The 12,695-nt window shown below is 45.1% G+C and overlaps 2 protein-coding genes across 3 annotated transcripts in view; one reads left to right on the top strand and one right to left on the bottom strand.

Moving 5' to 3' along the window:
• gfra4a (GDNF family receptor alpha 4a) overlaps positions 1–3,377 on the top strand; it is a 49,206-nt gene extending 45,829 nt beyond the window's left edge. Inside the window, exons 7-8 of the mRNA XM_052086481.1 lie at positions 1,144–1,310; positions 1,961–3,377. Coding sequence (XP_051942441.1) covers positions 1,144–1,310; positions 1,961–2,122 — 329 coding nt within the window. The 3' untranslated portion in view covers positions 2,123–3,377. The remainder of the gene's footprint in view (positions 1–1,143; positions 1,311–1,960) is intronic.
• A 187-nt stretch (positions 3,378–3,564) lies between these two features.
• Positions 3,565–12,695, bottom strand: part of atrn (attractin) — a 29,556-nt gene continuing 20,425 nt past the window's right edge. The window contains exons 27-30 of one of the 2 annotated variants that reach the window (XR_007966772.1): positions 11,658–11,765; positions 6,781–6,895; positions 6,116–6,685; positions 3,565–3,959 (exon numbers count right to left, since the gene is read on the bottom strand). Coding sequence is in view for 1 of the 2 variants with exons in the window: in XM_052086471.1 (XP_051942431.1) it covers positions 6,561–6,685; positions 6,781–6,895; positions 11,658–11,765 (348 nt within the window). In the remaining variant the exon portion in view is untranslated. Of the gene's footprint in view, positions 6,686–6,780; positions 6,896–11,657; positions 11,766–12,695 lie in introns of both variants that reach the window. The other variant, XM_052086471.1, reaches the window with a different exon arrangement.

Raw genomic sequence — 12,695 nt, 5'->3', positions numbered from 1 at the left:
AAGATGTCACTAAACGCATCACGCGCAGCAGAAGCGGCTGCTCGACGAACCAAAATGGCGGCGGCGGGCTCACGACCTTAACACAAGCGACCAAATGATTAAACGACACAAAAGCAAGGATATACGGTGAAACTGAACAGAAACAAACGTTACCCGCACCGTGGTATGGCGGCAAGCAATGACGTGAAGTCGCATTCGGTCTCTGACATGACTGCGCAACAGACAAGCGCTTCCAATCATCTCAAGATGTCACTAAACGCATCACGCGCAGCAGAAGCGGCTGCTCGGCGAACCAAAATGGCGGCGGCGGCGGGCTCACGTCAGTTAACACAAGCGACCAAATGATTAAGCGACACAAAAGCAAGGATATACGGTGAAACTGAACAGAAACAAACATTACCCGCACCGTGGTATGGCGGCAAGCAATGACGTGAAGTCGCATTCGGTCTCTGACAAAACTGCGCAACAGACAAGCGCTTCCAATCATCTCAAGATGTCACTAAACGCATCACGCGCAGCAGAAGCGGCTGCTCGACGAACCAAAATGGCGGCGGCGGCGGGCTCACGTCAGTTAACACAAGCGACCAAATGATTAAACGACACAAAAGCAAGGATATACGGTGAAACTGAACAGAAACAAACATTACCCGCACCGTGGTAAGGCGGCAAGCAATGGCGAAGTCGCATTCGGTCTCTGACATGACTGCGCAACAGACAAGCGCTTCCAATCATATCAAGGTGTCAAAACGTTCACCCGACAAAACGTTAATTAAATAATACAAAAAGCAATTTGGGCTCAGAACGAATCGGGGAACTAACTAAGCACACCCAAAAGGTTGAAAAAGGAAACCAAAGTGTAATCTTTTAAAACTATAAATGAATGCGGACCATCAACGAGATGCGATTTGACAATGCCATTTGCATTTGAATGAATGGGACCAAAGTGCACAATGGATGAACTTTGAATCTTCAGAATATCGACGGGGGCCGACTGCCCGGGATCGATCAATCGATCGATCGGTGCAAGCAGCGAGACGAGAAAAGTGACAAGGCTTTCGGAGCGTTTTTTTTTTTTGCTCATACCTTTCCACCGTTGGACTCGTGGGCCAATCTTAGGTGCTAAGCCGAAGCGTCCCGTTTCAGAGAAGGCCATGCTGGCTTTCGGCAACAGCTCCGACCTGAAAACGGGCGGCGCGGCCCCGAGCCCACCCGCCGACGACGACGGGGCCGACGCTCCCCGGGCCACCGGCGTGCCGGACGTCTCCGTGGAAACGGCGCAGGACATCCTGAGAGCTCAGATTCCCACTCAGGTTGGTCAAACCCAAAAACGAATTACAACACGTTCAAAATATTGTTTAAAAAAATAACAAATAAATAAATGAGGAAAATCTATTATACCAGAAGAAGACTAAACTATTGGACAAAAAAACCCTACTACAAAAGTAATGCAAAATTACAACAAATTCAAAATATTGTATAAAATAAAATATTAAAACTAAAAACAAGATACAATAAACACCAAGAAAAATAGAAATGAAAAAAAAACCCTGTATGAAAAAATATTGTACGAAAGAAAATTGATGTAAATTTGAAACAAATACACAAATGTTGGAATGAAAACCACAACTGCACTACAAAGAGAAAAATGTGAAGAATTGAAAAAGTTGTTATAAAATTCACCAGAAAAAAAACACAACACGTATGAATTAAAAAAAAACGGAATAAAAAATACCAACCCGTTTTATAAACAGACTTTTTTGGGGTGATTAAAAATCGTTTTTAAAAAAATTGAACGATAATGCAAAACTCCCCAAATATTACATTTTAAAGACATGTAGAAAATGACATTGATCATCACATATTTGTGAGAGGGGAAAAAAAAATCTCCAAAGGTGAAATGTAATTACAATCAAGAAAACAAGAGTGAGGTGAGGCGTAACTTTGCGGGTGTTCCCCAAAGGTCAACAATGGCAACGAGCGCCTTTGGGGCGACTCGACGCTGGCGTCGCCCGACCTGTCGGAGGGCAACGGCGCCGTGACGCCCGCTCGGCCTCCCCTGCCTGCGCTCCCGTTGGCCTTCTGCTGGCTCCTGATGACGCCGCTTCTCCTCCGCTGCCACTAGGGGGGTGGGGGGGCAGGGGTGACTTTTTCCCGCACCCCAACATTTCCCACTTGACCACGTGGAGGACGGTTGACGGAAGAAAACGCTTCACGGATACGGATTACAAATTATTTTTGCTGTTGTCGTCGTGGAAAGAGGATTGATGGCGGTTTCGCGCCCGTCGCTAAGCGCAAGTCGCTAACCGCACACATTTGTGTTGTCGTTATTGTCGTGTTGCGGCCACAAAAAAAAAAAACACCCCAAAAAATGTTTTCGTGAACACTTTTTAATGGATGGGGAAAAAAAAAAAAAGACAAGCGTTTGTGTTTGTGTGGATGCTATGCATAATTTTTTGGTGTGTTCTTGCCGTACTCCCTCACAATGTAACCCAAACAAACGCCACTTTTTAAAGAGCCTTTCGTCTTGGGCACAACGGCGCTGAAGGTCGCAAAGGGGGAAACTTTCCATGGGAATTTAACGAGAATTGACAAAATTGAAAATCCCAATGCAGACAGATTTCATGCAAATTTTTCCAAGTTTTCACCTGTTTTTTTTTCCTCCCTTTCTTTTGCTCTGTGTTGCAAAGCACAATTTAAGCTAGCCGTGAGCTTAGGCTGGCAACCGCTACTGAAATCTAAAGAAATAAATGGAGCAATGAAGGTACTGTGATGCCCTCGCATGTGGGCAAGGAAAGCGATCCGTTTTGCATGAACAATGTTTCTATTTACGGTATGCCCGAAGATGAGCTCTTTTCCATAAAATCGCCCCCAATTCTGACTTAATTCCCATTGAAAATTTCCATTAGGAAGCGTTCAAAAATCCCCCCCAGCCCCATCAGAAATTCACATGGACACTTGACAGAAATTCACGAGACCTTTTTCAACGGCACTGCTGCTTTCCCGGAGCACACACACAAAAAAAAAAGCCACCAGAGCCATTTTGGGGAAGTGGTTTAAGCTCCAAGAAGAGCCAAAAGGCGCTCATTAGCTTGTTGGCTAGTTAGCGTCACCAAAATGGCCGCACGAAAGCGGCAATGGAGAGACTTTTTTCTGTTTGGAAGGGTTTCGAGAGTTTTGTCACCGGATGGCGTTTTTGTTTTTGGAACATTCAAACTTTGCCGCCGGTTTTGAAAGAAGAGGAGACTTGGGTTGCCGTGACAACCGGGGGGGGACGATTGACAGCCCGAGTCAAGAAATGGAAAGACTCTCACTTGCTCTCGTTCGCTCTTCTCGTGTTGTTCGACACTTTCACTCAATTAAAAAATCAAAACGTCCAACGGCAGACTGGCGTCTTTGTGGCAAAAGGAAACACAATTGAGCACCGTTAAAGACTTTCTAAGACCGCCTCCTCACATACACGCCTTTCGGAGAAGAGCCTGGAAAGTCCAGAAAGCAAACTATATTTGGAATTGAACAGAAATGTTGAAACCTTCGTCATAAAAAAAAAAAAAAAGCAAAACAAACTTCTTTTTTTTATTTTTTTTATTTCCACATGTAATCAGTCCAAAACATTGCGTCTTTTTCTGTCTGTACAATCAGTAAATGTAGAAGCTCTCTAGTTCACTTTTACAACAGAAGCAAAGCAGCGGGACTGAGTTTAGCTCGCTTGCCGTCTATTTACAAAAGATGCTAATTCATCAACGCTAGTCATGACGTTATTTCGTTTTTTGTTTTTTTTTAAAGGAGGATAAATTACTCTTGCGGTTTAAAAGCATTCAACAAAATGTCATTCACAATACTTTCCCCCGTTATGTACAAAAGACGTATGAATAAGCTCGGGACGTTTTAATGCCGCAAGATGACGACCAACCAAAAGGTGGCGACGTTGTTCGACTGCTCCGTTCAAATGCGCGCTTCCACTTGAAACCATCGAAAGGAAAAAAAAATAAAATAATCATAAAAATACAGTCAGTGTTGTTTGTGAAAAATGTCAAGATTATCGCAATTCATTAAATCGTTGCTGTACAAGGACACTGGCCAACACCCCCCCTTACCCCCACCAAAAAAAAAGAAAGAAAAACCGAAGCTTTTCTTGACTGTTTATTGCAAGCATATGAAAATCATGATGCTCTCGCGTTGCCTTTTCCCGACATCGCAGCTTATGCTTTACGAAAAAAAAATACCTTTGCACCCACGGAGGTTGCCGACAAGAAGGGACGTTAGCGCTAAACGCTAACTGTTACGCACGCGGAACGCTGAGCTATGAAAATGGAGCCAATCTGCTTTTGTGCTGAAGAGAACAACGCAGATGTAAACAATGTAAAAAAAAATGCCTCTTGATGTAAAAAAGGTCAAACTTGAGATTTTATCAGACAAAAAAGACGTCTCGAAATAAATCGGTAGAGCGCAGAAAAGCTAACGTTTTTTTTTTTCATTTGCTCCCAAATATCAGCCACTCTTATGATTCAAGGGACCTTGTGCAAATATCGTGCAAAGTTGACGTCACATTTTGCAAAACAGTTCCAACGACGGGCTGGCGGAAACCGCCCAATTTTGTCGTCTGTTTTTGAGTACTGCGGGGGCTACAACAGTTCGGAGGAAGTGACGAGACTCGAAATACGATCGGAAAAAGCAACACGAACTTCTGAAAATGATTCCGTGGAAAGAGGACAGACTCGCATTTGGCGCTACGTTTCCAATTGTGTACAAAATAGCTAGTTGTCATTCTTAGAAAGGGATCGCCGACAAACCGAGGAAATTTTACTGTTTTCCTCTCGGGGTGAAAAGTTTTGGTCGAGCGTTCATTCTTGCCCGACACCTGCAGCTGAGGTTTGTGCGGGTGACGATAAGGATGTTGATGGATAAAGAAGAAGGAAATAAATGCGCTTTAAAAAAAAAAACTCAAAAAATGGACGCTTGGGAACTTGCTAATAATTTTTTTAAAAAGGGGGCGGGGTTAGGAGACTCAAGTAGAGGCCACCAAACAAACAATTGGGATATCAACAAAAAAAGTGTTTAACAATTAAAAATAGCTGCGCTCAATCAAGTGCTCACAAGCAAGTGAAAAAAAGTGAACTTTTCAATGTTTTGAAATTGAAGACAGCTGAAAAAAATTGGGCGCTGCTGGAAACGCAACCTTTTTTTTTTAACAATTTGAAAACGAGCGACGTTAGCTAGCCGTGTGTGAAGGTGCTGGCGACAAAAGAACTGAAGAACTCGCAACGACGCAAATAAATACACTATTAGGTGGGGTAGCAGCGAAAAATAATAATAATAATAATAAAATAAAGTATTTATATTCACATTTAGTGTTTTGAATGAAATGAAAATGTCATTCTTTCACTTTTAGCAGGCAGCCAAAAAACTAAACACAAAAAAAACAACGCTGTGAAAAGCCAACCCCCCAAAAATAGTTTGCCTTTTGTGTAAAATGTTTTTTGGATGATTAAAAGGAATGAGTGGGAAGGAAGTTGAACACCACATTCTGCAATTCTGAACTTTTGGTGTAATTTTTTGCCCCCAGTTCTCAGGGACCTCCGGATATTTTGTTAGCTACTTCTGTCCTGCCGTCTAATTCGTTTACAGCAGCTCAAACGTACTTTGTTTATGTTTCGACGTTTGAAATCAAGAGCAAAGTGTCAACAAAAACGATTTGAGCGTTCCCGCACTTTCGCACGAGTCGTTCAAATCCGACCACAATTGCTCCAATTTGCTATCGCCACCAAAAATGGTGAGTGAAGGGGCTTCCGATTCACCGAAGATAAAACGCGTGTGGTTTTGGGGGGTTTCTTTTGCTTCCCAATTCTAGAAAAAAAAAAAACAGCAGTGGAAGTCGGGTTGAGTCACAGACGAGCTAATTCGGCATTCCATATTTTCACATAACACATTGTTCCGTAACCCGACAGAAATTTGTCCAAGTTTGCGTGGAAACAGAGGAACTAGCCGGAATCACGCAAGATGCCAAAATATGAGTTGTTCTTTACCCCCCCCCCCCCCACACCCCCTCAATTAAAAAGAAACAAAGCAAAGAGCTAGCTGGGAGCTAACTCCATTGCCTAAAAGGTGCCGGACTGACCTGGACCAACAGGAGCTCGTCAATCGCCACGGTTACCTTTGGAGGAGGAATCCCTTCCGACCATCTGGGAATGCGTCCAATCCGTGAGAGAGCAAAGCGTCCGTCCTCCGGGTATCTTAAATTAGCAACAGAATAGAATGGATTCTTTGAGGAAGCTTGTAAGAAGGTCACGGGAGTCCTCAGGGATGCTATTCGGGGGCTCAGTCATTGTTGGCTCCAAAAAAATGTTTCTTCCAACTAAGCCCAAAAAAACCCCCCAAAAACAAAACGAGGTGAAAACCCAAGTAGTCTTGGATGGGACGAGACGAACATCTCTTCTAGCAGCATGAAAGTGGGGTCAAGACCGTTCCTCATCCTGCGTCCCGCAGCATGCACCACTTCCGGGTGAGAAGTCTCCGAGGGAGGGAGGGAGGAGGCGGGGTTTGGCGGCCGAGCCGCCGGGAGGTCAGATGCAGGTGGAGGGCTGAGCGCTGGGCTGCTGCTTTCGGCTGCGCAGGCCTCCCGACTTCTCCTTGAAGCCCAAACACATCTGCTGCGAAACGTCCACCAGAGCGCTCGCCATGGCCAGACCTGAGCAAAGAGACCAAAACCCGCGACGAGCGTCAGTCGGGCGCGAAAGCAACGGATATTTGGATTGCTTTGGAGTGTGGTCGTCGTGGCGTTACCCGACTGCCCCGGCGGCGGGATTCCTCCGCTGCCTCGTGGTAGGCGAATGAAAATGGAAAGCACGGCCGCTTTGTTCCCAAAACATGGCTCCAACGCAATCGGCTTGGGAACGCACTGGAAGACAAACGCAAAGAACGTTGCCGTCATCCAACAAACGTCGTCTTTGCCACGCGCGAGTCCAGCTTTGAATCGAGAAGGCATTAAAAGGAGTAAGAATTAAAGCAAGATGAATCCATCCATTTGGTCCCTATAGCAGCCTCTGCCGTCGACTGAAATGACCGTCCAAGTGCCTTCGGGCTCGCGTTGCCAACATCACATGACCAAACCCATAAAACAGGTGAGCAGGGACGTCTGAGCTTGGATTTTTATCTGCTTGCTTTCTTAGTTGTCCGTTGTCGATTGACTTTTTGAGGTCTGATTTGATATTTTACACGCAGCGCGCGTCTGCGCCGGGGAAGGAATCGCTTTCAAGCTCGTTCACGAGGATCGCCTGGCGTATATGCGCCAGGATTCGTTTCTTTGCCGTTTTGGCGCTTGGCCCAAAGCAATTAAAAAGTTTCGCAGTGGAGAAACACACACACACACACAAGTGCACACTCCTAACATTAGAAAGCACCGTAATGTTATTCAGAATTTGACCTATTTCACACTTTCAATGTGCGTCGATGTTTACGTTTGCCAGCGATGATGACGAGTGTGCTTGTGCGCTCGGTGAAAAGCGCTTGTTTTATGAGGCTTGCCTGAAAGCAACAAGAAAGGAGAGCATCAACTTGTTTGGTGTGAATTATTCAACAACTTCCATTCGGATATGTTTTTTTTTTTTAACATTTATGTCTGTTTGTTCTTTTTCTTTTAATTTTACCACCGGGAATGCGTGCGTGTGCGCGCGCACATAATCTCATTTGTCTGCATTTGAACCTATTCTGGCTCCCGAAGAGCCATGTTAACATTTGTCCTCCGTTTCTATAGCGACAGAGCTGCTTTATTTTGTCAAGTCACTTATTGTGAAAGGCACACCGGATGTTGTTGCGCGAGTCATTTCCGGTTTCACGTTGTACGGGGAAGCTCCAAAAGATGGACTGTAACTTCGTCTCCTAAACCAAGTACAGCCTGTATGTCTACATTACGTAAATGTATGCAATATTATTTATTAGTGGGGTGTGTTCACCGTGAATTTACATTTGAGGGATGTTCCGATTGTTTACAGTTAGCACTTACGTACAGCGATTAGCCGATTAGCTTGCGAATGTTAGCGACGCGAGCGTAGTTGCGATGACGCAATCGCTATCAGACATACACGCACATTCGCTCACTTGATTTTATCTTGCCCCACCTACTCAACTCACATCAACTTGTTCACTCTCTCTCATTCACGCTCATTCTTTCCCAATCACTATTTTTTTTTCCATATGGGCGCACACACATACGAAACACGCACTCCATTGGGAGTTTTCTTGCGAATCGCTTCCGCAATTGACGCGTTTCACTCACAACAACAATTCGTCTTCTTTGCCGCTTTGCCGCCGCCGATGCGCCGACACACAGCAAGCGGACTTATTATCTATCCGCCGCAGGCAGAGCGAGGCGTCCGACTTCAATTAAGCCCCGGTTATTAGCCTTCCCCCGCGCGCCGCCGCGCCTCTTTCATCGCTCGCCGCTCAAAAAACGAGGCGTCGGGAATGGCGCCACAATGCCTCGCCGTTGCTTCGGTTTGTCAACACTCAGAAATGAGCATTTAAAGAAAAAGGAAAAAAAAATGTTAGCTTGTTTCGCCGGAAGCAATTACAATCCTTAATTGGAATCTTTTAGCCAAATTAGCTAACCAAAACAAGAGATCAAAGATGAGGCCGCGAGGACACGACGAATCGTCAATTATTCATTGTTTGTTAAATTGCTCGGTTAAGTGGAATTTAATTGAGTTAATGTTGATATAAACGGCTCATTTAAATGGCAATTTTGGCTGGTTTGAAGCCTTCGTGGGCTGGCAAAGAGATCAATGTTGGCTAATTTAGCTCCGCAGTTCATACACGAAGAAAAACCAAATCAAATCTTGTGTTTCTGATGTACATTTTATCTTTGCAGTCCCATTTAGCAAATTGATTTATGCAAATGTTATTTAGCGTGAGAGTACATTCAATGTATCGTGACTGGAAGCTTTTTTTTTCCCCTTTCTTTTCGGGTCACACCATATGAAAAATCGCCTCCTGGCTAACTTTGGCATTTGCAGAAATATTTATTCTTATGTGGTTAAAAAAAAACATTTATTTTTGGCTTCCTGACCACATCATTTCAAGCTTTAAATCCAATGATAGAAAAAAAATGGTTGTCGGAATCCAAATTGGCAAAAAATCAGCACCAAAAAAATAAATAAAAAGGGAAACCGCGAGCACAAATTGCAACAGACGTGAACTGATGGTGGCCAGATGTCTTCTTTTGTGCTCAAGAGTTGATTTTTTTTTCTTCTGACAATGAGCTTCTTTTTTTAGCTTTTATTTTACCTGAGGTAAAAACGAAATTCTTTGTCTGAATAAAAGGGAGAAAAAAAAAAACGACGTGAAGTTTGCTGTCGGCGCCTAACGGAGCGTCTGAAGAAATTGGTGCCTCCATGGAACCCAAGACAAAGCAAAAAAAAAAACAAAAAAATCATAATTATGTAGCACCTATGTTGCGGCACTGTAATGCGAGCAGAAACTTGCAATTTAATTCCAATTAAAACAGCGATTGGTCAGTAACAGAACTAATCTTTTTCACCCCTTGTAGCTGTGCATGAGGCTCGCGTCAGCTCCAGAAGCTTCCGGCGCCACTTTGGACAGCGATTTAAGGCCACCAACAACTTTTAATGAATGTATGCAGGGTTCGCGTCGCCTTTCAAACGCCACCGCGGCGGCCTGATAAACGAGCGGCGACGAGACTCCGAGAAGCTCAATCTGAGCCGATAGGACGGACGGGCGTGCGTGCGTGCGGCCCGGTGGAGAAAAAAAAAAAAAGGCCGGGCGGACGGGAGGATCTAAATTGGATCTCGGCTGGCGGGAGAGCAAAGAAAGAAGAGGAGAGCGCAGACGGAAGGGGAGGGGAGAAGAAAAGCCAAAGCGCAGATGGAGAAGGCGGAGGAGGACTGCACTGATAGTGGCGGCGAGCTGCTGTTTTGACTCCCAGCTTGTTAAACACACGCGCACACACACACACACACACACAAATAAGCGCAGATAAGGCCCACACAGAAGAGCAGACATCATGGGATAAGGGTCAGTAAATTAGAGGGAAACACCATGTGAAGTAAACACGGCTGACACCGAATACAAACAAAACCAAATGCTGAAAATGGTTGCTTCACACCAAAATGGCAGGTCTCCTGCGGCTTTTTCAGGTATGAGTTTTGGTGGGTCTACTTATGATTTCAACGATTTGCTGTTCGAATCCGAGCGGGCGCAACCCATTCAAAAGCTCAGTTTCAAACTAAAATGGCGGATTTCATGTTTCTTTTCGGCCACGGATGACTTTTCTGGGTCGACATGTCTGCCAAATTTTACGTTGCTCAGGAAAACGAGCTTCAGGAACAATTTTTATTTATTTAGTTAGTTTTTTTGCTCAAGTCTACTGGCGCGCCAGACCGCCAAAATGTCAGCTTCAACGTAAATGTAACAACTTCCTTTAGTCTTTTTGGGTATAGCTTTATGAGATTTTTTTTTTGTGGGTCTACTGAGGATGGACATCCCAGGTGAATTTCACATTGCTTAGTCAAACTGGCTTTGGGACCTGAATAAAAATAATTTAATAAAGAAACGATGGTGGTATAGAGACAAAATGGCAGCTTCAAACTATGGCATTTTTGTGGGTCTGCTCATGAGAGATATGTCCACCGAGTTTCATGTTGATCGTGACATTGGTTTTGGGGGATTGAATGGTTACAGAACCAAAATGGCTGCTTCAACCTCATATAGCAGACTAGCCGTGTGTCTTTTTGGGTATGAATTCTTGAGACTATTTTGTGGTTCTACTCATGATATACAGGCTTACGAATCTCATGTTGCAAAGCGAACCAGGCTTTGGGAGAGACTAATTTTTGGGGTGAAATCGCAATTTCTCATGATGGAAAAGCCAACCAAATTTCACGTTGCTCAGTCAAACCTGCTCCACAAGCGGAATAATTTTGTCAAATCACAAAGGACGCCGCAGAGCCAAAATGGCCGCCTCCAACTAAAATGGTACACTTCCAATTTTTTTTGGACAGGGCTTCTGGAGACTTTTTTTTGTAGGTAGAGTCATTGCTGACGCGTTGCTAAATGAAACTAGCATCAGGGGCTGGCTTCCTGATTGGAGATGTTTTTGTGGGTCCACTCAAAACTGACATCTTGATCGAAGTGCCTATGACGAGCGGGTTTTAGTGCCAGTGTCCTTTCAGTCATGGCTACCATCATTTCTTCACGTGATCTGCTCCACGTCGACAAACTCGCTTTTCTTTTCCCGTCTCTGTTCTGCCAAACTCCCCGGACAATCCAACTTTTTCCGCTTCTTCAACAAACAACATCTGCTCCGGAACATTTTTTTTTTTTTTGCTTTGTAGCGCGAAAGAAGTAGCACGCGGCACAAACAAACAACATCCTCATTGCTTTTTCTCGACTCGTTTGTTTTCACGCCGCACCGCCTCCCTCGGATGAACTCACGACTTTGTTACGCAAGTCGGGCCGCTAATTGACACTTTTGATCCGGCGCCGTCTTCGAGATCATAAACGGCGTGAAGCAAAGCGCGTAGAGCGGGAAATCAACGCAACGGGCTGAAATAATACACAACCGTCTTCGTCCACATGGTCGCAATGTCAATCGTCAGTCGACGGAAACAAAGACGCAACCTCGAGAAAGTTAAGAGCGCCCACACCTTGACGTTTCCTCCAATCAGGTCTGGCGGCTCCTCGTCCGTCTCCAAGGCGACGTTGATGGTGGCGAAAGGCCGGCTGGCCATCTGCTGCATCTCCCTCAGCAGTTGCTATGGCGACAGAGGAGCAAGGTTTGACGGTTAGCCGCGAGGCGCTTGGCGCCAACGTAAACAATCGGCCGACATCGTAGCAGCACGGAATTCAACAAAGGCTCCTCGGCCCCCGGAATTGAATTTCCACAACAGTCCCTGTGACCCAAAAGTTCGGAATGAGGGAATCCCTCTGCTGTAAGAGAAGCCGGCGATGATGATAGATGCTTGAGGGGGGGGGGGTCAGCCGAGGTTGACAGAACAGCAGGATTACAAGCTACACTGGAACGTGTCCAAATGCTAATGTTATGCTACATTAAAAAAAAATCAAGGGAGGGAAGATTAGTCGGATTTCGATGCATCGCGCGAGCCGTGAGAGGCAAAAAAGACGCGCGTTCACACAGGCATCAAGCGAAGACTTGTCACGCTAACAGACAAGGTGAAAAGCGGTACAGTGTGCTGGGAGGAGAAGTGAAAGTGCTCGTCAAGGACATCTTTAAATATGTGGCAGAATGTCGGTTGCCTTTCAGCCTCCTTAAAAAAAAAAAAAAAGAAAAAAGTTAAGTGCTTTCAAGAAGGAAAAGAAGCACTCTCGAATATTGCACTTTAGAAAAATAAACAGTCATGAGATAATTGTCTGTCTACGTGCGTTTCTCCACCCTTTGTGTTCAAATTCGATTTCGGCCGGAGGGTCAACAAACAGCTGGAATCCAACATTGAGTTCCATGCAGGTTATCCTGAAAGAGTCCTCGACGGATTGAGAGGTGAGGGCTCCCGCGCAAGGGGGGGGGGGGGCCTCCAAGAGGCTCTCCAACACCGCGCACAAGCAAATCCGAGTTCGCGTGTTGTTGGAGGCCGGGACCCCTCTCAAAAAAATGCAGCACTCCAAAACAGAAACATCCCAAATGTTCACGCTGAAGAGCGCCGGGGAAAGACAAAGACTGCCAACAC

Source organism: Hippocampus zosterae, chromosome 14, assembly GCF_025434085.1.
Source record: "Hippocampus zosterae strain Florida chromosome 14, ASM2543408v3, whole genome shotgun sequence".
NCBI classification, from domain to species: Eukaryota; Metazoa; Chordata; class Actinopteri; order Syngnathiformes; family Syngnathidae; genus Hippocampus; species Hippocampus zosterae.
The sequence above is the reverse complement of the archived record's forward strand: the minus strand, read 5'-3'. Positions and strand labels throughout refer to the sequence as shown.